At 37.9% G+C, this 24,280-nt stretch overlaps 1 protein-coding gene across 4 annotated transcripts in view; it reads right to left on the bottom strand.

Annotated features, from left to right (window-relative positions):
* dnah9 (dynein, axonemal, heavy chain 9) overlaps positions 1-24,280 on the bottom strand; it is a 426,092-nt gene that overhangs the window by 359,807 nt on the left and 42,005 nt on the right. For all 4 annotated transcript variants that reach the window (XM_062056457.1, XM_062056459.1, XM_062056458.1 and 1 more), the window contains 10 exons: positions 21,032-21,158; positions 20,808-20,954; positions 19,996-20,104; positions 18,139-18,380; positions 17,914-18,049; positions 9,482-9,678; positions 7,830-8,092; positions 3,993-4,154; positions 906-1,128; positions 632-798 (listed from right to left, as the gene is read on the bottom strand). In XM_062056457.1, the coding sequence (XP_061912441.1) occupies positions 632-798; positions 906-1,128; positions 3,993-4,154; positions 7,830-8,092; positions 9,482-9,678; positions 17,914-18,049; positions 18,139-18,380; positions 19,996-20,104; positions 20,808-20,954; positions 21,032-21,158 (1,773 nt within the window). The remainder of the gene's footprint in view (positions 1-631; positions 799-905; positions 1,129-3,992; positions 4,155-7,829; positions 8,093-9,481; positions 9,679-17,913; positions 18,050-18,138; positions 18,381-19,995; positions 20,105-20,807; positions 20,955-21,031; positions 21,159-24,280) is intronic.

Raw genomic sequence — 24,280 nt, 5'->3', positions numbered from 1 at the left:
GTTCATTCCATTTCTTTCATTGCATGATAGATAGCTGAAAAGGTTGTTGGCAAATTTTCATCCACCTTTCAGGAAATAACCAAAACGGACAAGAACCAAGTCATCTACTATGTTACCTTACGTTTACGCGACAAACTTCAACTTCTCTGCGTGCAAGTAAGCGGCTGTGCCTCCACTCCCAGAGACAAAAACAGTGGATGACTGACAAAAGGCTTCACTCCTTTTCTTTCATTCTGCTATGGATAGTTCAAAAAATGTATGGACATATTTTGGTTAACCTTTCAGAAAATTTCAGGGATAAGGATCAGGCCATTCATTACATTTCAGGTCTGCCCTGGATCACCATCTGGATTCAAGACTTTGTTTTACTCTTTGGAGACAGGGCCTGGTGGAGGTCTGCACTCTCCAGGTGCTTTTCTAGTTTAACTATATTTTAGTTATGAGGTCTGACTTACACTAAAACATATCTTACTGCCATCAAAGAAAAACAACTCGTCTGTAGACAAAGGGACCTCCTGTAAATTATGGACTGTTAATCTTTGTCACCTTATAAAATCAGCAAGGCATCAAACAATAATTTCACCCAATATACTGTATGCAAGAAACTTAATCTTTACAAAACCATTGATACCTGAAAGGCGCATTGTTGCGAAAATGCTCCTTGAAGGTGTGTTGCGTCACCTCAAATGAAGCACACTTTCTACGTAAATTTGCCACTTCAATGGCTTGCAGCGGGGCCACCTGCTGTTTGACAAGCATAGCATTCTTTTTCACGTTGGTCCACTTTTCCGGCAATTCCTAAAGAAAAGGAACAAAAATGGAAAGGCGACAAGGATGAATGAATAATTAATTGCTTTATAAAAGCTAAAATACAGAGAGATGTTGACTGAACAATGGCTCCTCACTTCCAACTGTTTGTGTACAACATTAGGGACTTCCTGTTCATAGTCCTTTAGCAAAGCAATAGTTTGCTGCAGTGGTTCAAACATCATGTCTGCACTGTGCTGTCTCTCCTTGACTGCCAGGAGGTGTCCGATCACTCCCACCAGTGTGTTGTAGTCCCCTTTGTCCACTTGCTGGCTCAGACCAGTCTCAGTCATGATGATGAAATTCTCAAGATCTGACAGACTACAAAAAAATATTACAATCAGTTAATTATCAATTTCATCGGTTTAAGAAATCAAGATCAATATTCCGGTACCTTTTAGAAACAGCATTACTTCACCTATGTAGACTTTTGAGGTCTTAAAGGGGAGCTACAATTTTTTGGGAATTACGTCCATCATTGACAATTCTTATGTGAGATAAGGACAGATGTTCTTTTTTTTTATATGCATTCCAACGTGTAAAAAAACGCAAGAGTTACTGGAGGCTGTGGCAGTTGCTGTATTCCGCCTATAAAGCGTTCTAAAACACATCCAAAAACCTCAATCAACATTTTATATGCATGCTGTATTTCAACATATGCTGTATATCAGTGGTCCCCAACCTTTTTGTAGCTGCGGACCGGTAAACGCTTGAAAATTTGTCCTACGGACCGGTGGGGGGGTGTGGGGGGGTGGGGGGGGGGGGGGGTTTCCATAAAGAAATACAATCATGTGTGCTTACGGACTGTATACCTGCAGACTGTATTGATCTATATTGATATATAATGTATATATTGTGTTTTTTATGTTGATTTAATAAAAAAAAAAAAAAACTTTTTTTTTTTTTCAATTTCTTGTGCGGCCCGGTACCAATCGGTCCGCGAACCGGTACCGGGCCACGGCCCGGTGGTTGGGGACCACTGCTGTATATCATATATGTAATGTAGTAACAGGCAACATAATAACCATGTAATATTTCCCAATTTTGGTCATTTTATACATATCACAACATTTACTATTTCCCGAGATGTGAGCACCCTTTGAGGAAAAAAAGAGGAACATTTATAAAAAAAAGAGGAACATTTATAAAAGAAAAAGAACATTTCTACCAGCACAAAGTTCTGCCACGCAAACCCCAAAAGACAATTTTGAAAATCCAAAACTACATTTCCTGCAATTTGGTGCATTTCTACAAAATGTGTTTTACCTTTAGATTTATTCTCATCTACCAACCTCTTTTGGCTGTACCATGTAATGTACAAAAGTATTTAAAAATATTTTTTTAGTACATAATTTACCAACATTATTATCATTGAAAATGTAATGTACAATTAATTCTATAACATGGGGATGGGTTGATTGGCAACACTAAATTGGACCTAGTGTGTGAATGTGAATGTGAATGTTGTCTGTCTATCTGTGTTGGCCCTGTGATGAGGTGGCGACTTGTCCAGGGTGTACCCCGCCTTCCGCCCGTGTGCAGCTGGGATAGGCTCCAGCACCCCCCGTGACTCCGTAAGGGACAAGCAGTAGAAAATGGATGGGATGGAACATGCATGCAAATAACTCAAACTCTCGGGTAATATACTCCCAGTGTCGTGACCACTGTTTACAATTCGTTACACCAAAAATATACCTTCTCGCTGACTACTAATAAATACTCTAGAGCAGTGGTTCTTAACCTGGGTTCGGTGAGTCGGGCTCAGGGGTTCGGAGGAGGTGAAAACACACCCGACTCATCGTGTAAATAAAAACGTCTCCCTATCTGCGTATTGCGGTTACGGCAACAACAGAAGTCAGACTGATTTGCAGGTGTGTAATTTGTTGTGAGTTTATGCATTGTGTTGGTTTTGTTCTTTGAACAAGGTGATGTTCATGCACGGTTCATTATGTTCACCAGTAAAAAAACATGGTAACACTTTAATATGGGGAACATATTCACCATTATTTAGTTGCTTATTAACGTGCAAATTAGTAACATATTGGCTCTTAACTAGTCATTATTAAGTACTTATTAATGCCTTATTCTGAATGGCCTTATTATAACCCTAACCCTCTAACCCAGGCCCTAACCCTCTAACCCTAACCCTAACTAAATAACTCTAAATTAAGTCTTTGTTACTTAAAATATGTTCCCCTAGTGTCCAAAAAACTCAAAATTAAATCTTTGGTACTTAGATTATGTTCCCCATACTAAAGTGTTACCAAAAACATATAACATATAAAAAATATATATATATATATTTTTCACTAAAGAAGGGTTTGGTGGATGCGCATATGAATCTGGTAGGGTTCGGTATCTCCAACAAGGTTAAGAACCACCGCTCTAGAACTAAAACTGGTTCGGAACTAACAGTAATTATTGTAATTATCCAAATATGATTAGCAGCAAAGTGGACAGCCGCCAAAGTTGTGGCTCGGAGATTGAACGACAACAACAACAAGTAAGCTAGTTAGACGGTTGGCTAACTAGCAAGCTTGTTTTGGTGCTCTCAACCATGGTCTTAACTTGTTTTCTTCTATTTATTTTGGAGCACCGAAACAAGCTTGCCCGTTAGCTAACCATCTAGCAAGCTTACTTGTTGTCGCCTCTGTTTGCTCTTTAAGCCACAAAGTTGACGGCGGTTTACTTTGCTGCTAATCATATTAACGTGTCCTGCAACCTAGTGCAGCGTTTAGGCAAGAGTACTAGTACCTAGTACCTTCGGGTGAGGAGAGCGTTAAAAAAATGTTTTCAGCGGAAATTTCGCATGTCTGTATTTCAACCACAACTACTGCGAACCATGGTAGACTTCATAAAAGCCAACAATGACTACTTTGGTACAAAGGATGATCCGGAACCATATATTTTGGAGCCTGAATATAAGGAGGATGAGCTACAACTTTTTAGAAGCTGTTTGATAAGCAGATCCAGCAAACCGCAGTGTTGCAAAGTGCTAAACAAGGAACACAAATTACGAACATAATAAAACAGTCACTTAGTCTTCAATGTTCACTTTGAGACATGTTCACTTTGTATTTTATCACACTGTCCAACAGACAAATGAGAAAGTATTCAGAAAACATCAGCGTGTGAACAAAACAATTGTGAAGAAATATTATGCTGTATATTAAATTATACTCCACCTGTTAATTACATGGTCAATGAGGTGCTGTTTGAACATGAAGCTCCATTTCTTGACGATGTTGCGCAAGGCTACCTTCATGCCACGCCCATCTACCCGCATCCAGCAATGAAAGACATTCACTGGCTCCAGACTCTGCAATTCTTCATAGATCTTCTCATACCTAAATCACAAAAAAATGCATTTAAATTTTATGTGCATGTTTTTCTAACAGTATTCAGTTTAAAGTTTTAGCTTGTAAATTAATTAATAATTTGTAATATGAATACAGTTGAATATCCCAAATCCAACCCCCCTTAGGTTATACTCTGTGGAGATATAAACATACATGACACCACCCAGTCATATCGCACGGGACTTCAGCAAACATCACAGCTGAATGAAGGGTTTCACTCCGGCATGTTTAGATTTTTCAAGGTTGTTTTTTTCAGCACATCGTAGAAGATCAACCGCATGGTACGCATAACACCATACTATAACAATAGTAAGTTTCCGTGCCCCACATAGCTCAGTTTAGCCAGGAAATTATTTTTGTCTTATTATCTTTGGCTTTCTCACAACACTTATTCCAGCCTCAACCAGGGTAAGTTAGACCAATATAATTGTGAAAAAAGAATATATAACCAAACTTAATGAATGAGGAATCAAAGTGTAGCTACAGGGCTCATAATGGGCAGTACACCACCGTCATTCATCTTAAATTTTAAGCGTGTTACTTTTATTTGGCTTTACTCATTTCAACACCTGTAGCAAGTTATTAAATGCACTTCTGAGTCATATCCATATTCAGAGAAGAGAGTGGCACAGCATTATGAGGCAGTCACATACACTCCCTTTCAATTTACGTAAAAATTGCAGAATTACTGCACATGAGTCTTTAAATGGTGTAGTTTGGTCAAGTAAAATCAGGCTTGTGATCAGTAATATTCGCCATGTTTCCATCTTATTGCCGTTACATTTGGATTAGCTGTTGGTACAGGACGAAAGGAGAAGGCTCCGCTTGCAAACCAAAATATCTGCAGACAATGAAACAATCTTCTCATTTGTGGCCAGTACGTTTCAAAATGTTCAATTCGTTAGACATTACAGGCCATTTGGTTTCTGAGGGGAGAGATGGAAAAGGTAAGTACACCCAGCCACCCCAAGGACAACTTACGCAGACAAAAGCATTTAAAAGGCCTACAGGCCTGACTTTTCCCCTTTGATGTTCTTGATGTTTCTTCATGTTATAATTAGCTATATTGAGGTGGACAAAAACAAATGTTTTGGACATATTAGTTGTGTACATACAGTGGTATCTGAACTTACGAGTACCTCAAACCATGAGTATTTTGAGATACAAGCGGTCTCTGCTTTTTGTTATGCTTTAAGTTGTGGACATAAAGATGAGTTTCAAGCCACCCATCGCAAATGGGCAAAGTGATGGTCAGAATGAACCCTGTAAGATCCGCCCTAAACATTCGATGTTACTTACTAGAAATAGCTTATAGCTAGAAGTCGACATAACTTTGTTTTCCAACTGCGGGAGCAGAAAAAGTGAGTGTTTGAGAAGAAGAACGGATGGTTACGGAACGTAAAAGAGGTTCTATTATTACAGATCAACACGCCACCATATGGATTAGGAGACAATGTAGCAAATGAACCACAATAACACCACCTTTATTCGTAGAACCACGGTTATGTTCCGTAACCATCCGTTCTATTTCATATCAGGTCAACACGCTACCGTATGGGTCAACAGTTTACCAAATAAGGTCAGGCAGGAGGTGAAGTGAGGCCAAAAAACATTAGACCAACAGTTTGGTTCAAAACATAGTTAATTGAGGAAAACCTCTGGTTGGGATTCAACAGTCAACGGCTGGTTAAGGCCACCAGTTGTGAAAGAAAATATTTTCAACTGAGAAAAAATGTATTTTGGAGTAGTCTTGTCATGGCAAACGGCGAGACTCTAGCAGCCACATGTATGACGTATTCATGTCATGTTGGCTGACTTACGGCTTCAAGCACAAATCCAGGGAGTACAGGGAGCCCGTCTGACCTGCATCGAGGTGAGTCTCTGTTAAACACTGAAGCAGCAGGGGGAGGAGCTTGGCAGACCAGCTGGAAGCGTGCTGCTGCTCTCACAACCCCATCCCTGTCCGAAGGGTCCATCGGCTCAGGCTCTGCAGCCTGCGAAGACCCATCCCCTAAATCAGAGGCAGGCCTGCTCATGTCATGCAGCACCAAACGGCGCTGAGCATGAACAAGCTCCTGCAGTGTATGTTGCATTTCCTGCACCTGCCCAAACATCGCCTTCGGGCGCTTCCTCTCCCGCGCGCGCCGTCTTTCCACCAGCAGCACCGTGTCCAGCTCCTCCTCCGACTGCTGACAGCCTTGGCCAGTGGGCATTTAAGGAGGGGGTAAAAATGTCGCCATCACTGTCCAGACAAGGTCTGGCACGCCAAGACAGTCACTTGGTGGAAAACAGGTGTGGGTAAAGCTTGAGAAAGCATACAACCTCGCGGCTGGAGCGGCTGAAAGTACTTTTTTTTCTTTTTAATACTCACCTGGTCAAAGACATCGACAAACATTTTTGGCCATGTGAGTTAGCGTTTTTTCCCTCACTGGAAAATAGGCTCCCTGCAGCGCCACACAATAAATATAACTCCAAAAACGATCTGATGATGCACGCACTCTTCCTTACTTACAGCAACAAGCTGCTCCTAAAGAACGCATCTGGAAAACATATTCATGCGCTCCAAGATGAGAAAAAGAAACTGAACAGGTGATTGCACAGCTGTACTCACAGGCCCTGTTGGTGTCCGCAGGGCAGCACAGTTAATGTGATTAATTTTCTACTTTGTCTCCTGAACAGCTCACCCTTGGAGAGAGTGACCCACACGGTGGTGTGTTGACCTCATGTGAAATAGAACTGGATGATATTTATCGAATTGAAGAAAAAAATCTAAGAACAGAAGGCAGACTTGGCACCATATAAAGCAGGAGCCAGCTTTTTTTCCAATAAGAACGTTAAATGGCGGACATGTATCCATGAAAATATAGAGAAGCTGCTGATGGTGTGTTTTATGGCAAAGCAGCTTGAAGGTCATACTGTACAAGTCTGCTTTCCCAAGTATAAACGAGCAGCATTCAGAGGGCACTTCTCGTGTGAGCTCCCTGCACCAAGACAGACACAGTAAGGGTGAACAGACGCTGTAATTAGGGAGGCGAATATTCAACAACCAACGTGAAACCAATCTCACCGAGGACCGCAGTCACGCTCCAAGGTAAATGCTGTAAATTATTAATTGTTATTTTTGAAGGGCATATTATTATTATTATTATTAATATTTTGGGGTTTTGGTGGACGAGAGCAGATTCAATTGATTTGAACAAATATCAATGGGCGACGCTGATTTGAGATATGAGTGTTTTGAATTACGAGCTCGGTAACAGGTGATACAATTAACCTCGTAAGTTAAGGTATAACAGCAGATAGTAAATTGCATCTGCTTGATGCCAATGACACTGTGTCAAAATAAAAATAAAAACTCTCATGTAAGGTTGTACTAAAAGGCAAATCCCACCCTGGTTTCCAAAAGTTCATTAATAATATCAACTTAAAATATTTTTTTGTAGTTATAAGATTTATGATGGCGGACTTGGGAGAAGATATTTTGTCATTTAAAATCCAAATAGATGTAGTTGGACAGATTCTAAAGACTGCTTCATTTAAGGCTGGAAGGGCTATTGAATTCCAAAAATTATGAATTGAAAACATAACCATGTATTGTAATTGTGAGTATTTATAAATGAAGTCAACCCTGAACAAATTATTCACAAACGAAGAAGAACCCACCTGTCCACCTGCTGTTTAAAGTCATGGAGTGTTGGTGGTCTTTCTAGGATACCAACGTCAGCTTGAACCTCCATCTCATGGCTGGTCAAAATGTGGCCATATCGGAGGAAGTAACGCAGGACCTCGTTCCTGTCATCTACATACAGGTAGCTGTACCGCTCTAAAGAGTTGTGGAACACACAGCAAGTCGCCATGACGCTCTGGACGCGATCCATGAGGAGGTGACGCATGTCTGCCAAGTCAGCCATGTCTTCCATGTCCGCCTGTGAGTGGAAAGAGAACGTAAAGATTTGGTTGTAGTTTTGTAAGTTTTCTAGCTCAAATAATTTAAATGATGAAACTTTTACATAAGGGGAATAATTGCGATATCAGGGTTTCTGCATGTGTACTGTAACGTTTTTTATTGCCTTTTTTAAATGCCATAAATGTAATACCCATGTCCTACAGCAGTTAGTTAGTAAATATAGACAAAAACTTATATTTGTCCATACAGGCAAAATTGTAATAATTTGACAATGATAATAATCTTTTCAATCTAAAGTTGAAAAGTTTACCTTAACTGTTACTCTCTAGTGAATTAGAATTGGCTCACAAGACTGTTTAATGTGAGTATTTATTTCTATTTTCATTCATTTTATACAGCAGAAGTTGCTCTGTTGGTCACGCCAGGAGATATTTGTCACAGTTAACTGCCGCCTGCCTTAAATTGGTGACTTGTACGTTTGTAATAGAATGTGTGATTTCACAGCATTGATGCTCATCAAGCAAAGTTTGGAGTCTTTTTTCACATGCTACAGTACACCTCTCTGGGTTTACCTTTGACTGGCTTCAACCAGCCTTCACTAATGATGAGAAGAAGAAAAAGGTAATGAAAACTATTTTCTTTTGTCCCTTGCACTTGTTTCATGTTTGTTGTGTTTCTATTTTCCTTATGGTAGTTTTATTTCAACTTCTTAATTATTGTTTAAAAATTATGGAGAAAAATAATTTCTATGTACACATTTTGAAAAAACGTATAGACACATGTTAACTTGTATGTTTTGATTGTTTACATTTTTGTTAAAATTGTGTATGTCGTATTGTAGTTGAAATAAAGTTACGGGGAACAAAGTTTGCTACGACATAATTTCCGGGATCACATAGCCCACGTCTTCTCCTACGGTTTCGAAGCAATGTGAACATTAAAAGAGACCTTTGTAATAAAATGATTCGTTCCGAGCTCTAACATTTAAGTGAGTGTCGCTTCAGATGCCAATGTTAAATACTACCATTACTACAAACGTTTGGAAGAGAATTGCGAGCACAGTCGGTCCCACCTGTGTGTCTGTTCATGTAACTCTACTGTCTAATGAACATGCTCAGATGATGAGAGCTATGCACAAACCTCTTGTATCCAGTTTGAAAGCCAGAGACGAAGAAAAACAGAGACATAGCAATTTATTGATGATGGCAAAGTTATTGAGTTCATTAACACTTATCGTTCGATGAATTGACTAATTCACTATCCTAAGAATGTCTGACGTTTTTTAATGCCGCTGCACATCATATTTAATGCTTTTTAATGCCATTTAGGGCCTTAATTTTCATAAAATCCATTTAATGACTTTTGATGCTTTTTAATGACCCTGTATATGGAAGTGGAACTTCAATACCTGGTAGTGAGGGTAGGGACAGTGCTGAGCGAGGCGTGGCACCAGTGAAGACACCTTGAACACAGAATGGATGAGACTCTCCACCAGCTCAAACAAACTGTCTCTTTCTCCAAACTCCAGAGAGGGAATAAACACCATGTCAGGAACTTTCAGATCCAGTTTGGCCTCAAAAAGAGGCACGGGAACGTTTTTTTCGTCTGCACAAAACAGAAGAATTGGGACCAATTGCTTACAAATTCAAAACGAAAAATATACTGTACTTCAAAGTTAACCTGACTCTCGCCAGATCCTTGTAGTTCGCTGAGCTCCACACAAGGATCTGGGCTCGAGGGGAATGCAAACTCCTTCAAGATAGCAAAAAATAATGAACCAATCAGGATCGCCGGGCGGGATTTCATAGATGTGACGTAGCGTCGAAGCGACTGTTTGATTCAAACAACAATGGCGGCCTGCAACGAGTAGTCATGTGCTGACATTGATTCTGCTATTGCAACTGTTTTGTCGAATCTATCGAATATTAATTATTTAAAAGATGAACAGAGAACTTTTCGCTGTGTCGTTATCCAATATGTCGGCTGTTCTGTTTTGGATTTCCCAGCGTCGCTCTCATCAGCGTCACTGGTTGATTTCAATGTGAGTGGTTGAAGTAGCACGTCATTCAAAATAACGGACAAATGGTTTATCCAATCACATACAATGATTTTTTTTACAAGGCCCTGCCTTCTGAAATACATCTCCTATTGAGAAGTCCCAGATCTTTGTGTGGAGCTCAGCGAACTACAATAATCTAGCGAGAGTCAGGTTTCTTCAAAGTACCAGTAGAGATAGATCAAATACATTTGATTTATGACACCAAAAGACTTAAAAGGTTTGCGGACAATCGATATAATCAAAATAGTATAAATCTCACAGAGATTCCCGAGCCATTTTAATAGTTGATAAGGAAGACAGTCATGTGATCCGTGACGTAGCGTTAGAAAGCCCAGATCCCTTCCCCATCAACAACAATAGTAATCAAACAGACTTTGTGAGAGCCAATGACTACTTTGGGAAAATGATGATCCAGAACCTTATATTTTTGAGCCCGAACACAAAGAGGATGAGGAATAAGTTTTAGAAGCTGAGTGCTAAACGGATGTAGCTTTTTTGAAACACTATAGCATAAGCAGCATTGTTAGGTGCTAAACATGCCAACTAACCATAATTAACTATAATAAAACAAACACTTACTGTAATATTTCCACTCTCGCTGGGATGCCGAGCTACGGGAAGCCCACATAATTTCCTTTAGATGAAGATTCAATCGCAATTCTCACAAAGGGTTAAAAAAAGCTGCCGCAACTACAGCTTTTTTGCCATATCAATGTCGACCAGCCTCTCGGCCCATGGCCACATGTGTCTACTACCAGGTGAGAGATGCATGAATTATAATTACAAATAACTTTTAGCACGTTTGAGACGAAGCAGAAGCAGCCGCCGGCTCAGTGTGTCAACAGTAGCTGCATAAGCGAGCATTAGCTCACAGCTATCAATGTGTCGCTAAAATAAGCTGTCTGTGTTAGCTCTTAAAATAACAATTTCACTCATATTTGGTTAATTTTCACACCACGACCTGTAAATGGAGTATTGTTGGTGGTTTTTTAGAAGGTATAAAGGGCGCAATACCCTTGATAGCTATTTATTTACAATTTCAAATGCATAAAAAAAGCCAAGCATATGTGTTCTGGTCTTACATAAGCATTGTAAATGATAAACACCAGATCTTGTTCCAATTATTTAGTATTTCCAGTATGACTGATCTGATAATATGTTTACAGTGAAGGGGCGTTACTGCAGCGTGTTACAACAGTGACGTAGAATTTATGGAACTTGCCAACTATATTAGGAGCGGAATATTTAAATTGTCCGATTAAATTTGTGGCATTTTGTGTGAGTTAGATGGTATTTTCACATACTTTATGGCTTGTAAATACAATTTGATATGGTGTATTGGATAGAAAGAAACACAATCAAGCATATAAAGTAAACTTGTTTTTCCACTCTACTCGTACTTTAACTGCATATGGTGTTCTTTAGGTCTAGACATACAATATATATTATACACATAAATTGGTGTTGTCAAAAGATAAACAGGCTTTCCATTCATCTGAGGATGGATCTGTCCTAAAAAGCTCAAGATTCCTCTGAGTATGGGACATTGGAAAAATAATTATTTTTTTAAGAGTTGTAAAACAATGTATTATCTCAAACTATTAATTAACCAGTTAGTTACCTTAATGAGGAAGTGGATCTTCTCTCCACATAATCGTATCATACTATAAAACCAGTCTAGCCTTTCAGCGCGATCCTCCAGACTGAGCAAAGTATCTTTTTTACCATCCTTCCTGTCAAATATGGGACTTGCCCAGGACTTGATACAGGTCTGGATCTCCTCCACATTGTCTTTGGTCGTTTGGAGTCGGCTCTCCAGGTCACACACAGAATCGCGCAACTCTTGAATATACTGCCAAATGCCTTGAAATAGGAAGATTTTTTTACAGTTCAGTTTAGGCGTTGACAATATAGTACCGTAATTGAGTAATAATATTTTTGGATCACTGCAGATCATTTATTAATATTCATCATGCGTGATTGTACCAAAGAATCTTATTTCAAAAATCTGATAATCTTATTCATCTCATAGGTGTACCATAAATTACTTAATTATGTATTTATGTGAACTTTAATTATTCCTGGTTTATGTATTTAATAATGAATCAATTACTAATTGCATATAAATGTTCTATTTAATCTATCAATATTCACTGTTGTGTTACATATAGCTAGCAAACAAATGGCATACAACTGCTATGATACGAAAAGGTGTAGGATTAGAAGCTTTGCTTCTTCCTACTCCTTTTCAGACATGCTGTAATAAAACAACTGGAAATATGTGGTGTATTGTAATTGTTTGCATATTCGAAATACCCCCATGATCCCGCAGGGGCTCCACACTAGTCTAACACGACGCAATGCGAGTCAGCCCCCTGCCAAACAAAGCCAACGCCCGCCCGCCCCAACCTGACTCTGCGGAGTCCACACCAGCAACCCCAAAAAGTATTTTCTGACATGCTAATAAATCCTGGAATAGGCTGCATTATTGAAGTGCCACTATATGCTACGTCGGCTTCCCCCTGCCCCTCTAAACCATAGATGTACAGTATATAGAAGACGAGATATGCCAGCATGCCCTTGCATCCATGCTAGTGACGTGCCTACATGTCGGCCATCTAGGTAGGGGCCAAGTTCCTATTAAATGGAATGCATACACAGCATATTGACAATAAATTATGACTTTTTTAGTTTCTTAACAGTAAATGTCATGGGCTATTAATAGACTTTGATTTAAAAGAATAAAATGACGAAATGTTTTTACCAGTATCCTTACAGCGTATGTGTCTGCCTTCTATGATACTTTGTCTTGTTTCTTTGTTTGGAGTTTTGCCGGCAAGATTTTATAAGATAAGTTGTTGTTATGTACGCCATCCTGCCCAGCTTGTTGCTTTGCACGCTGAAGTTTTGTTTGTGCTTTAATTTTACTCATGCTTATCGTGATACTTGTTTTTTGATAGTATTTTTCTTTTGCTTGTAGTTTTGTGCATCTGAATATTCTCATCCATCCATGTTACTGTATTTGCACAACTGTAGTTTTGCACTACTACATAGCAAAACCATCCTTGTCTGAGCATGTCACCTCTTGTAGACAATGAATACTTTGGATCCTGCACCAGGTCCTTAGACAATAGCTGCTCTAAGTCTGCTAGCATGACTTATATAGCCTGCACGGATGAGAGGTGAAATGTCTCCTAAGACAATCTGAAGAGTCCATGTGCGATCAATTCAATGCCGAGAATCATAGTTTTGTGTTTATATGTGTGGACTTTAATAAAGACTATAAACCTTTACTCAAAGCGTTTGCCTCAGTCTCTGCCTCCTAATCCATCATCATAACAGAGAGGGTATGGCTTGACAAGATGTGCATGCATAATTAAGTTAAAATGACATAATTAAACAAACAAATTACTTACCACCATTAACGCATTAGAAAACAGACAGATGTCCTTCATGCAGACAATTTATCTGGGTAATTTAGTTTCTTGGCTTAATAAGATGTTTCGTTTCTTAACCTACCTCTTGTCATAGCTGCTATCTGACACACACACACACACACACACACACACACACACACACACACACACACACACACACACACACACGCACACACACACACACACACACACACACACCCACACACACACTCACTTTATTAAATTCTAAATAATTTTAAAACCAAAAGTCAACGCAGCCTTTAGTATTCTATTATGTGTTTCTGCTGCCACAGCTGCCACATTGTTTTGTGGCCATGTATAGTATTTCATTTCAGGACATTTTCAAACTCTCTCAAACTCTAGAATAATTATATAACCCCAAAACTAAATCCTGAAGGCACAAAACAATGTCCCTTGTTTGGATCATGTTTAATGCTGTTTCAACAGAGCATATTTACCAGAGGAATAACACGAAATCATCAGAGGGCAAGGTGAGGAAAGACATAGAAGGAGCAGTCTGGCAATAATTTCATATCCCGGTCTTACAAAACTAGTTGACAATTCCCATGTTAGCAACCTAGTTCAGATTTACAGTATGTCATGCCCACTGGCAATAAAAGACAAGAGCGGTACTGTACTGTACTGTATGATAATTAAAGTAATTTGCTGTGGGTTTAAATGGTGAATTCTCTTGATGCCCACTTGGAAACAGCACAGTTTTGACTCTATCAGCTGTATATACAGATGGCTTGCACAATTAAACATATAGCAATTGTGGACTTTAGATATCCAAACAAACACAAAAGGGAAACATTTGTGACTCCTGTATTTGCTTTTTGGAATGTTGTTGTTAGCCATGGTAAGGAGTCCCTTTTGGAGAAGAGATGAAAATGCATCAATGTAATGTAATACTGCATTGTCCGGAGCTAAGACAAAGCACCAAAGTATGCTATAGAATTTGTATTTATTTGTCATTTCTGGTCACGTATCCTCTAATATTACTGAGTTGACAAATCCACTTGGTAGTTTCACTCTATCTAGAGCAGTGGTTCTGAACCTGGGTTCGATCGAACCCTAGAGGTTCGGTGAGTCGGCCTCAGGGGTTCGGCGGAGCCTCCGCCACAGAGGTAAAGACACATCTGACTTATCGTGTAAAACGTGGGGGGTGAGTGCCGAGAAGTTTTTTTTAACAAATTGTTTTTTTGTTTTTTTTTATACAAATACATATGTCTTTTCATTTAAAAACCCAGACAAGCATCAAATAACCATACTATAATAAGAGAAATAAATAATGTCTCTTACGGCGGAACACCATCTCTATGCCGACGTAATAAACAAATCGCGTTGTCCCGCTCACCCACCACGAGTCACGCCCACTGCAAGTCAAACAGCAGAAGACACAAACTGCGCTGAATATCAGAAAATAGCTAGCTACCCTAAATTCTAATCTCAACTCAATATTAAGCATGACTTAAGAGTGGCAGTATCAAGCTTGCAACCCCGCTTTGAAAAAATTAGCAGTACAAAACAGGCTCAATGCAGCCACTCACGCTGTGATAAAACTTTTTTTTTAGCAAGGTAACTGTTCATCTTTTTACCAAATGGCTGCATTTTATTTCATTTTTTGCACAGATTGTAAAGTGAGTTCAATACTTTTAAGATGTTTTATCTTTTTGAAAAAAACATACTTATGTTATGTCAATAAATCTAAACTTGAATAATTCTGTAACTATTGTGACTTTTGTTGGTGTAAGGGGGGCCCAAATTGTGTTTTTCATCTGAAGGGGGGCCTGACAGAAAAAGTTTGAGAACCACTGATCTAGAGTAACATAGAGTACGCTTATATAGTGACATAGCTGTGATGTCACCCTTTCCCTGCGTAGGCGGTAAAGTATATTGTAGTAGATGGCCTTGTGTAGCATTTTTTAGCATTTTGTTACACTGCTTGCACTGCTTGTTTCTTATGTCTGTAAAGCACTTTGGCCAACTAAGATTGTTTTTAAATGTACTATATAAATTAATAAACTGAACTGAACTGAAGATTGTATATAAGTTGTAAAACCACCAACACTTCTGGTGGACAATGCAGGATCTGTCAGTTCTTATATAAACTATCACCCTAAACCTAAATCCCAATGGCACCTAACAATGTCGCAGATTTGGGCCACTTCTGATGCAGATTTAACCTTGCATGTGTTAGCCTCGAAAATAATGAATTGATTCTTAGAGGTTAAAGATTAAAAGTCATCAATTAATTTAATTTAATGAATGTGATCGCTTCTGCCGCAAGCTGATGAAAGAAAGATGCCACTTTAGAGGCATCGGCATGAGCAGAAATTATCAGGCAAGTTCCCAGGGGAGTGAGGGAGCGAGTGAGTGAGTGAGTGACTGAGTTCTTAAGTACAATGGCAGGTTGTTTGTAATGTCGCTTGTTAAAGGAGCCATGTGTAGTAATGTGGCCAGAAATGGTATTGCAATCACGGTCAAAATTCTGTAGTCCCCTCCCACTCTCCATGACTGAGGTTGCCAGATATGCAGCCGAATCCTACTCCAAGGAACTTCAAATGGCAATCAACGAGTCCTACGCTGTAGGTTTCTCTTGTTTATGCTTCTTGCAAGATGGTTTACTAAGTATTTATGCCACATTTTACAAATGTCGATTAGCCAAATGTATTTGTAAAGTTACGCAGTAATATTTTTGTCAGGAGTCGGAACAGATTGTTGGCATTACCCTGCTAAAATGTCTAGTTTGACCGCACAAACCACCATCGAAATAATTATATATAATAATATATTATACATCACATAGGCCTACTTTGATGGCAAGCCAAGGCCAGCAGTAAAATTACTGCCACATTTCGTTCAGCGTAACTCTATATTGCATCCAACCTGACGCACTGCATTCTCTTCCATGTACAAACATCACCATCTTTCAGTGCAGAGTGCAATTCTATGAGCCAATCCACGTTACGCATAAATGATGCACATACAGTATCAGAAACCGTAATTAGCCGTGCTAATGTTGGAACCCATTTCCTCAGCATATTGAAAATTAAATAGGCACCGACACTACCCATATCCACATACTGTAGGTTTTATTTGTCGAAAATATAGTTTGCCTTGTCAGTTGGATCACACATCGACATACAGGCTAACGGGAATATATTTCCCCCGTTAGCCTATATGTCGATGTGTCATTGACCGGGCTAGCATGCTAAGCATTACACTAGGAGCTGAGCACCATCAAACTAAGCATTCGTTGCACGAACATACTAGCTTTGTTAGACAAGATCATATACCAAATTGGACAATATAGTTTACATATGAAATTTCCATTCCAATTTATTACAATTAATAAGAAAACGTAAATACCTTACTTACCTATCAAGTAGGAACTTAGCAAGTTTGGCATCAGATAAAAACATCTTCTCCGCCTTCAATCGTCTCCAAGGCTTCCCCGATACAAATCCACATTTTGTTCCTGACTTTGTGATGAATAAGTTGAGAATCGTAAAGACGCCTTTTAAATTTACTGAGGTCTGACATGTTTAGTAACTTTACCAGTGGCAGTAGCCAGACGAAGAGGGCGGTGCGTACCTGGCAACCCTGGATGTGACACACTCATGGACATTCTGTATGGTCAAACGGTGGAGAGCGGTGTATTGAAATGAAAACAATAACAAGATTTCGGGGCAGTAAATCTAGTTTTTAAATGAGCATATCCCAGTTGAACTACCGTGATCATTTATAAAGGTATTCAAAAAGAACATGATTTATTAATGCCTTTTGACATATCAGGAGGGCCATTTAATGATGACTTGACATGAAATTATTACATATGGCACCTTTGAGTAAATTATTTATTTATTTATTTTTTAAATATATATGTTTGAAATTAGATTGCATGTTAATGTGATTTTATTTTTTGGTGCAGCCCTAAAATCCAGTGCAAAGGCAGGGTAGAAAAGCTGAGTCAGAGAAGGTATGCATTGTGTGACAGTCTAACACCTACAACCTTTTAACTTTGTAGTTAGAATTGTATTTCGCATTCGCTTCCTGGTCACATACTGTAGTTTGCGGGAGTATCCTTGGTTTGTTATGACAGTCAGCAACAGCTTGAAACACGCTCCGGCAGGACTTAAGTGACACAGCAACGACCCAAGCGCACAATGTAAGCATTTAAGTTCTCTCAGTCAGGACAATTATTAGCTTTGTCTTCCTGTCATAAGCAATTAACTCATATATTGTGAGTTGGTATTAAAAACAATACTTCCCTGCAGACCCAGATTTAACGTGATCTGTGATCCATAATCTGTCTAGTATGCATTGTTTGGAACATCTTACCAGTATTATCCAGGAAGAACTTGAGTGAGCACTCAATGCAATTATAGAATCCGTTGATGACCATGTCGTCCATGTACTCCACATAGGCTTTCCATTCATCTGAGGATGGATCTGTCCTAAAAAGCTCAAGATTCCTCTGAGTATGGGACATTGGAAAAATAATAATTTTTTTAAGAGTTGTAAAACAATGTATTATCTCAAACTATTAATTAACCAGTTAGTTACCTTAATGAGGAAGTGGATCTTCTCTCCACATAATCGTATCATACTATAAAACCAGTCTAGCCTTTCAGCGCGATCCTCCAGACTGAGCAAAGTATCTTTTTTACCATCCTTCCTGTCAAATATGGGACTTGCCCAGGACTTGATACAGGTCTGGATCTCCTCCACATTGTCTTTGGTCGTTTGGAGTCGGCTCTCCAGGTCACACACAGAATAGCGCAACTCTTGAATATACTGCCAAATGCCTTGAAATAGGAAGATTTTTTTACAGTTCAGTTTAGGCGTTGACAATATAGTACCGTAATTGAGTAATAATATTTTTGGATCACTGCAGATCATTTATTAATATTCATCATGCGTGATTGTACCAAAGAGAAATCAATTAACCCCAGGAGACATTCTGCCAATCAAAGAGAAAACACATGGATTCATAGATACAGTTACAGTTAATACCATTAAAAAAATCCTGATCGAAGGAATGTTTTGGTTTTCTCTTCAGTGAAACTGTGGAACAGCTTGGATGATTCCTTAAAATGTTCCAGTTCCATTCACACATTTAAAAAACACTTTAAGACTAATGTCTTGAAAAAATATATCACTCTTGAATCAACACAGTAGTTAATACTATGATCAATTTTAATTCAAATACTACATGTGGAATATAAATAATAATGGAAGTATAATTGTTTGTATATAGTATATAAATTGGTACAAAGGTTTAACATGTGTACAAGGATATTTCACATGCCTTTACTGTGTATATAATTGAACTGTGTTTATGTTATGTATAATGTGTATTTATAATATGTTGTACAAAGGACATTTAATAATTTTCGGAAGTTTATTTTGTACTTGACATTGTTTATAGGGTTAGGCGCAATAAGTGTTCAACTTCAGCCTAAACCCTTTCGGTCTGCAACATTTTCATTTTTAATTTATGAATGTACAACTGTTTGTTTATTTTGTTGACGATTGACCGAAGAATAATACACTTGAAACTTTAAATATTTGAATGACTACTTACGTTGAATAAACCATTATAATGGTGATGAATATACTGTACCTGTAACATTAATTACTTACCTGGCCTTTTCCAGCTTTTGGGTATATAATTGTCATTAACATTGTAATTGTGTAATTAATAAGTGAATATAATTGTTATTTGAAACTTTCCACCGTGTATTTAGGGATAACAACACTCAAGCAATATTGTGTTTCTTTGTGTAAGTTGGCAACTTGACGTCAGCGTTGGTTTACTTGTTTTCCTGTGTGTGATCGTTTGTCCATCTGTATGTTTAGCCCAAGGAGTGCACTGATTTTGGTGGCTTAGTAATATCACGTGGGATTGCTAACTCGCATACGACTGGTCAGTAGATTTCCAGATCCAATCACAATCAGTATTATTAAGTTTATAATAGCTGCCATCAAAATAAAAGCACCTGGTCAAAACTTAAACTACTCCAACAATTTTTTGACTATATGACCGGGGTCTGTGTAGGACGGCGTCTGGACCCTTACTCGGACGGTTCTCTAACACTTAGGGACCCATAACATATGGCATCTTGCCGTTGCCTCATAGTTCCGCCCTAACAGTATTCTATCTACCTCTGCTCTGGTTTTCAAACCTGATGTTAATAGCTTATAAATAACCAAACATCTATCCTATTCATTTTGTACGGGGTTCTTATAGTCCTGTGTGATTGTTTAATTATATAATGCGTAGTTGTGCAACCAAATAAAAAAGGTATTTATTATCATTATTTACATGTATTTGTTCATTTACCGTGTGTGTGTGTGTGTGTGTGTGTGTGTGTGTGTGTGTGTGTATGTGTGTGTGTGTGTGTGAGTGTGTTTCCACACCTTGGCAGTTCCAGCTCAGACCCTCTTCTGCCTTTTTTAGCTGGTTGTCAATATCCCTGAGCTGGCTCTGAATTAGGGGATTCTCTATGTCGAGCACAGACTGAATCACCTACAATAGACAAAGGTGGAGTTTAAAAATTATAACGCTGTTTAAAAATACATTGTGAGTTGGCCTATGTGTCCAGGTAAAGCATTTGGCTATTAGCTTCCCAAAGCAATGATTGTTTTTTTAGAAACCTGATTGTGTAATAGAATGGAACCTCCAAAGTTAAAAACAGTCCCTTCCGTCATTCTGGTTGAATTCCATGTTCTCATTTGAACACTTGTTTTTTTTTAATGGGAACGATGTGTTTCATGCTTAAACTGTAAGTTTAGCCATTCAGACTTTGTTTTTAATAACATTATGATATCCATACAGTAAGTGCCATCAAGTATGAGTCATTATTATGGACACAGCTGCCACTCTCTCCTAGAGCTTGGAAATTTGCTCCAGATTACAGGATATCTTAATTCTTCCAAATGTCTTGCATTGATGGAAAATTGACAATAAAGAGTGCATGAAAGAAATAAAACAGTATATCATAAGACATTTTAAATAAAAATAAACAACATCCAATGACCAGACCTTAAGGTCTAAAGGGGCTAAATGATTCAGATTGTTCAAAGATTCTAAAGTTTGCTATGTCTTCTACAGATGCCAAGTGTCAGAGCTAGTCTGGATTTTACCCACAATACAATGTAAAAAATATATGTTAATTTGATTCATTTTTAAAATGGTAACTGTTTCTGAAGTGATTTTGAAGATTATCAACCTTGTTGTATTGGCCTGCAGCGAGCTCCAGGCTGCCCACATACTGCCACAGTTGCCACCTGGTGTTATAAACCTGCATTGCAGATTCAGGGATAGCTTCAGTGCGTGCAGCTTCCATGTACTTGACTTCCCTCAGCACTGTTGCAAGCTGAAGAGCAGAATTATGACTTAATGCCTATTTCAGTTAAACTATTCACATGTGTTCATGATGTAATTAAAAAAAACCTGTGAGTTGAAGTTCACTGATATCAGCTGCGAGGATATGTCTCTGCAGATCAGTGGCAGACTGAGGTTGATATGACAATTGTCATCCACAGTCCTTGTCCATGTGGCATGCAAACTGGTACAGAAGCTGGAATAACAAATAAAAAGAGAAATGAGTAGACAAAAAGACAAATAGCCAAGTCAAGCCAACTTAATTTGTATAGCACTATTAAACAGCAATCACTAAGCAAAGTGCTAAACAGGAACAAAATGATTTAAAATAAATATATCATGCAGAGGTAATAACTAAAAGGTACAGGGCTAAACCATAAAAACAGACGAAAAGTACTTGTGTTTCTCAGTTATTAGTTCTAACAGTTAAAGATTCTACTATCATACTAACTACTATATGAATCTTTAGGCACCACACGATTTGATTCTTGGGAATAACAATTCACTTTAGAATTGATTCTCGATTCAAAATCTATAGTTTTTAAAAACATTGGGTGCCAGTTCTATGATTAAATACATTCCTTCATAACACAAATAAACAGCTGTGATGCATTTCAATATTACTTAAAAGAAAACAGGTTGTCTTTAATAAAATTCTACCCAAACATTTAATAAAGTCAAATACAAATAAGGCAACAAAAGAAGTATGCCACACTTGTCTTTTCTAAAGTAAATCTGTACATCAGATTTGGGCATCTACATCAACAATATGATTTGTCTGAGTGGCAGATTTAAAAAAATATATTTTATTTCATTGATTTATTTTGAAAACATATTTTTTCTAATCGATTAACAACTGATTAAGAATCATTTGAAAATCGATTGATTTTGGCACCCCTACTATCAACCTCACAGAATCATTGAAATACTTGTGTTAATCAATGCCAACGCATCAAATCATAAGGTTCATGCACTTGAGCAGTTTTGGATGCCTCTGAACGCTGTGTTTTGTGGTCTTTTTGTCACTGTAGGCCATGTGAGACGTCGCAGATTGACAGACAGATTTAAGTGGTCATTTGTAGTATCTGCTGTCAACCAGCCTCCTTCCCCTCTGCATTATTTCTTCTCGTTTCATGTCCTTCAACCTGCTCTGATGTCTATAAAATATTGGTCGGCAACATTTTACACTAGACTGTTTTTGTCAACAAAGATCAGTAAGTACCAGTTAGATTAGCCGCTAAACTCAAATGAAAACGACGCCGCAATTACGACCTTACAACTCGGTACATTATTACAGACATGCGAAATGCAGTGAGACAAATGCTGACTTTTTTTTTTAACCAAGAGTTGGCATGTCTTCATACACACATTCACACACTGATGGCAGGAGCTGCTATGCAAGGCCCTAACCACGACCCATCAGGAGCAAGGGTGAAGTGTCTTGCTCAAGTGACTCGGATGGCAGAAGCTGGGGATCAAACCAGAAACCCTTAGGTTGCTGGCACGGCCGCTCTACCCACAGAGCCACGCCGCCCCCACATAATAATGTGACCAGCAAATGTATATATTGTTTATGAAGTTTATTTTCGACCGTGACTGAAGACAAAGGATCAATTCTGAGACTTTTGGAGAGGGTGGGCTTTGGAGGGTTTCATTTGCAATTTTAAAGGGAATGTCTCGACACACAAAACCATTTGCAGACTTTTGCAGAAAGTGGGTTATAAATGTATGTATGTACACTACCGTTCAAAAGTTTGGGGTCACCCAAACAATTTTGTGGAATAGCCTTCATTTCTAAGAACAAGAATAGACTGTCGAGTTTCAGATGAAAGTTCTCCTTTTCTGGCCATTTTGAGTGTTTAATGACCCCACAAATGTGATGCTCCAGAAACTCAATCTGCTCAAAGGAAGGTCAGTTTTGTAGCTTCTGTAACAACCTAAACTGGTTTCTGATGTGTGAACATGATTGCACAAGGGTTTTCTAATAATCAATTAGCCTTCTGAGCCAATGAGCAAACACATTGTACCATTAGAACACTGGAGTGATAGTTGCTGGAAATGGGCCTCTATACACCTATGTAGATATTGCACCAAAAACCAGACATTTGCAGCTAGAATAGTCATTTACCACATTAGCAATGTATAGAGTGTATTTCTTTAAAGTTAAGACTAGTTTAAAGTTATCTTCATTGAAAAGTACAGTGCTTTTCCTTCAAAAATAAGGACATTTCAATGTGACCCCAAATTTTTGAACGGTAGTGTATGTATGTGTATGTATATATATATAAATACATATATATATATACAGGTATATATATACACACATATACATATATATATATATACACACATATACATATATATATATATATATATATATATATATATATATATATATATATATATATATATATATATATATATATATATATATATATATATATATATATATACATACAGGTATATATATACACACACATATATATATATATATATATATATATATATATATATATATATATATATATATATATATATACAGGTATATATATACACACACACATATATATATATATATATATATATATATATATATATATATATATATATATATATATATATATATATATATATATGTATATATATATATATATGTGTGTGTGTGTATACATAGGTAAATATTTATATATTTATATACACACACACACTCACATATATACTTTATTTTTCGGACTATAAGACGCACTTAAAATCCTTTCATTTTCTCAAAACTCGACAGTGCACCTTATAACCCGGTGTGCCTAATGTACGGAATAATTTTGGTTGTGCTTACGGACCTTGAAGCTATTTTATTTGGTACATGGTGGAATGATAACTGTGACCTGTAGATGGCAGTCACACATAAGAGATTATTATAGAGGTTTATTTGAAATAGGGACAGATACAAAAACATAGACATCTGAAACAGTCATCCAATGTATGCATCATAGTGTTTGTAGCCAAAGCTAATTTACAACACTTGTCCCCAACAACAACAACACAGATCCAACATCATTAAAATAGGAAAATAAAAAATAGAATGAGTCGATAATAATGATAATAGTAATAGTATGTGATATGTGTAGACTGCAATACGACTCAGGTAAACAACACCAAAATGTTATATGTTCCTTTGAAAATATAGAACATTACACACGGCGCTCAAAAATCTATCAAAATCTTTTAGTACGACTTTGGTAAGCGATGAAGCCGCACCGCTTGATGGATTGTACTGTGCTTCAACATACGAGTATTTTTATGGTGTGTGTATAAGGTAAG

The sequence above is a fragment of the Entelurus aequoreus genome, linkage group LG08 (genome assembly GCF_033978785.1).
Source record: "Entelurus aequoreus isolate RoL-2023_Sb linkage group LG08, RoL_Eaeq_v1.1, whole genome shotgun sequence".
Lineage (NCBI taxonomy): Eukaryota > Metazoa > Chordata > Actinopteri > Syngnathiformes > Syngnathidae > Entelurus > Entelurus aequoreus.
The sequence above is the reverse complement of the archived record's forward strand: the minus strand, read 5'-3'. Positions and strand labels throughout refer to the sequence as shown.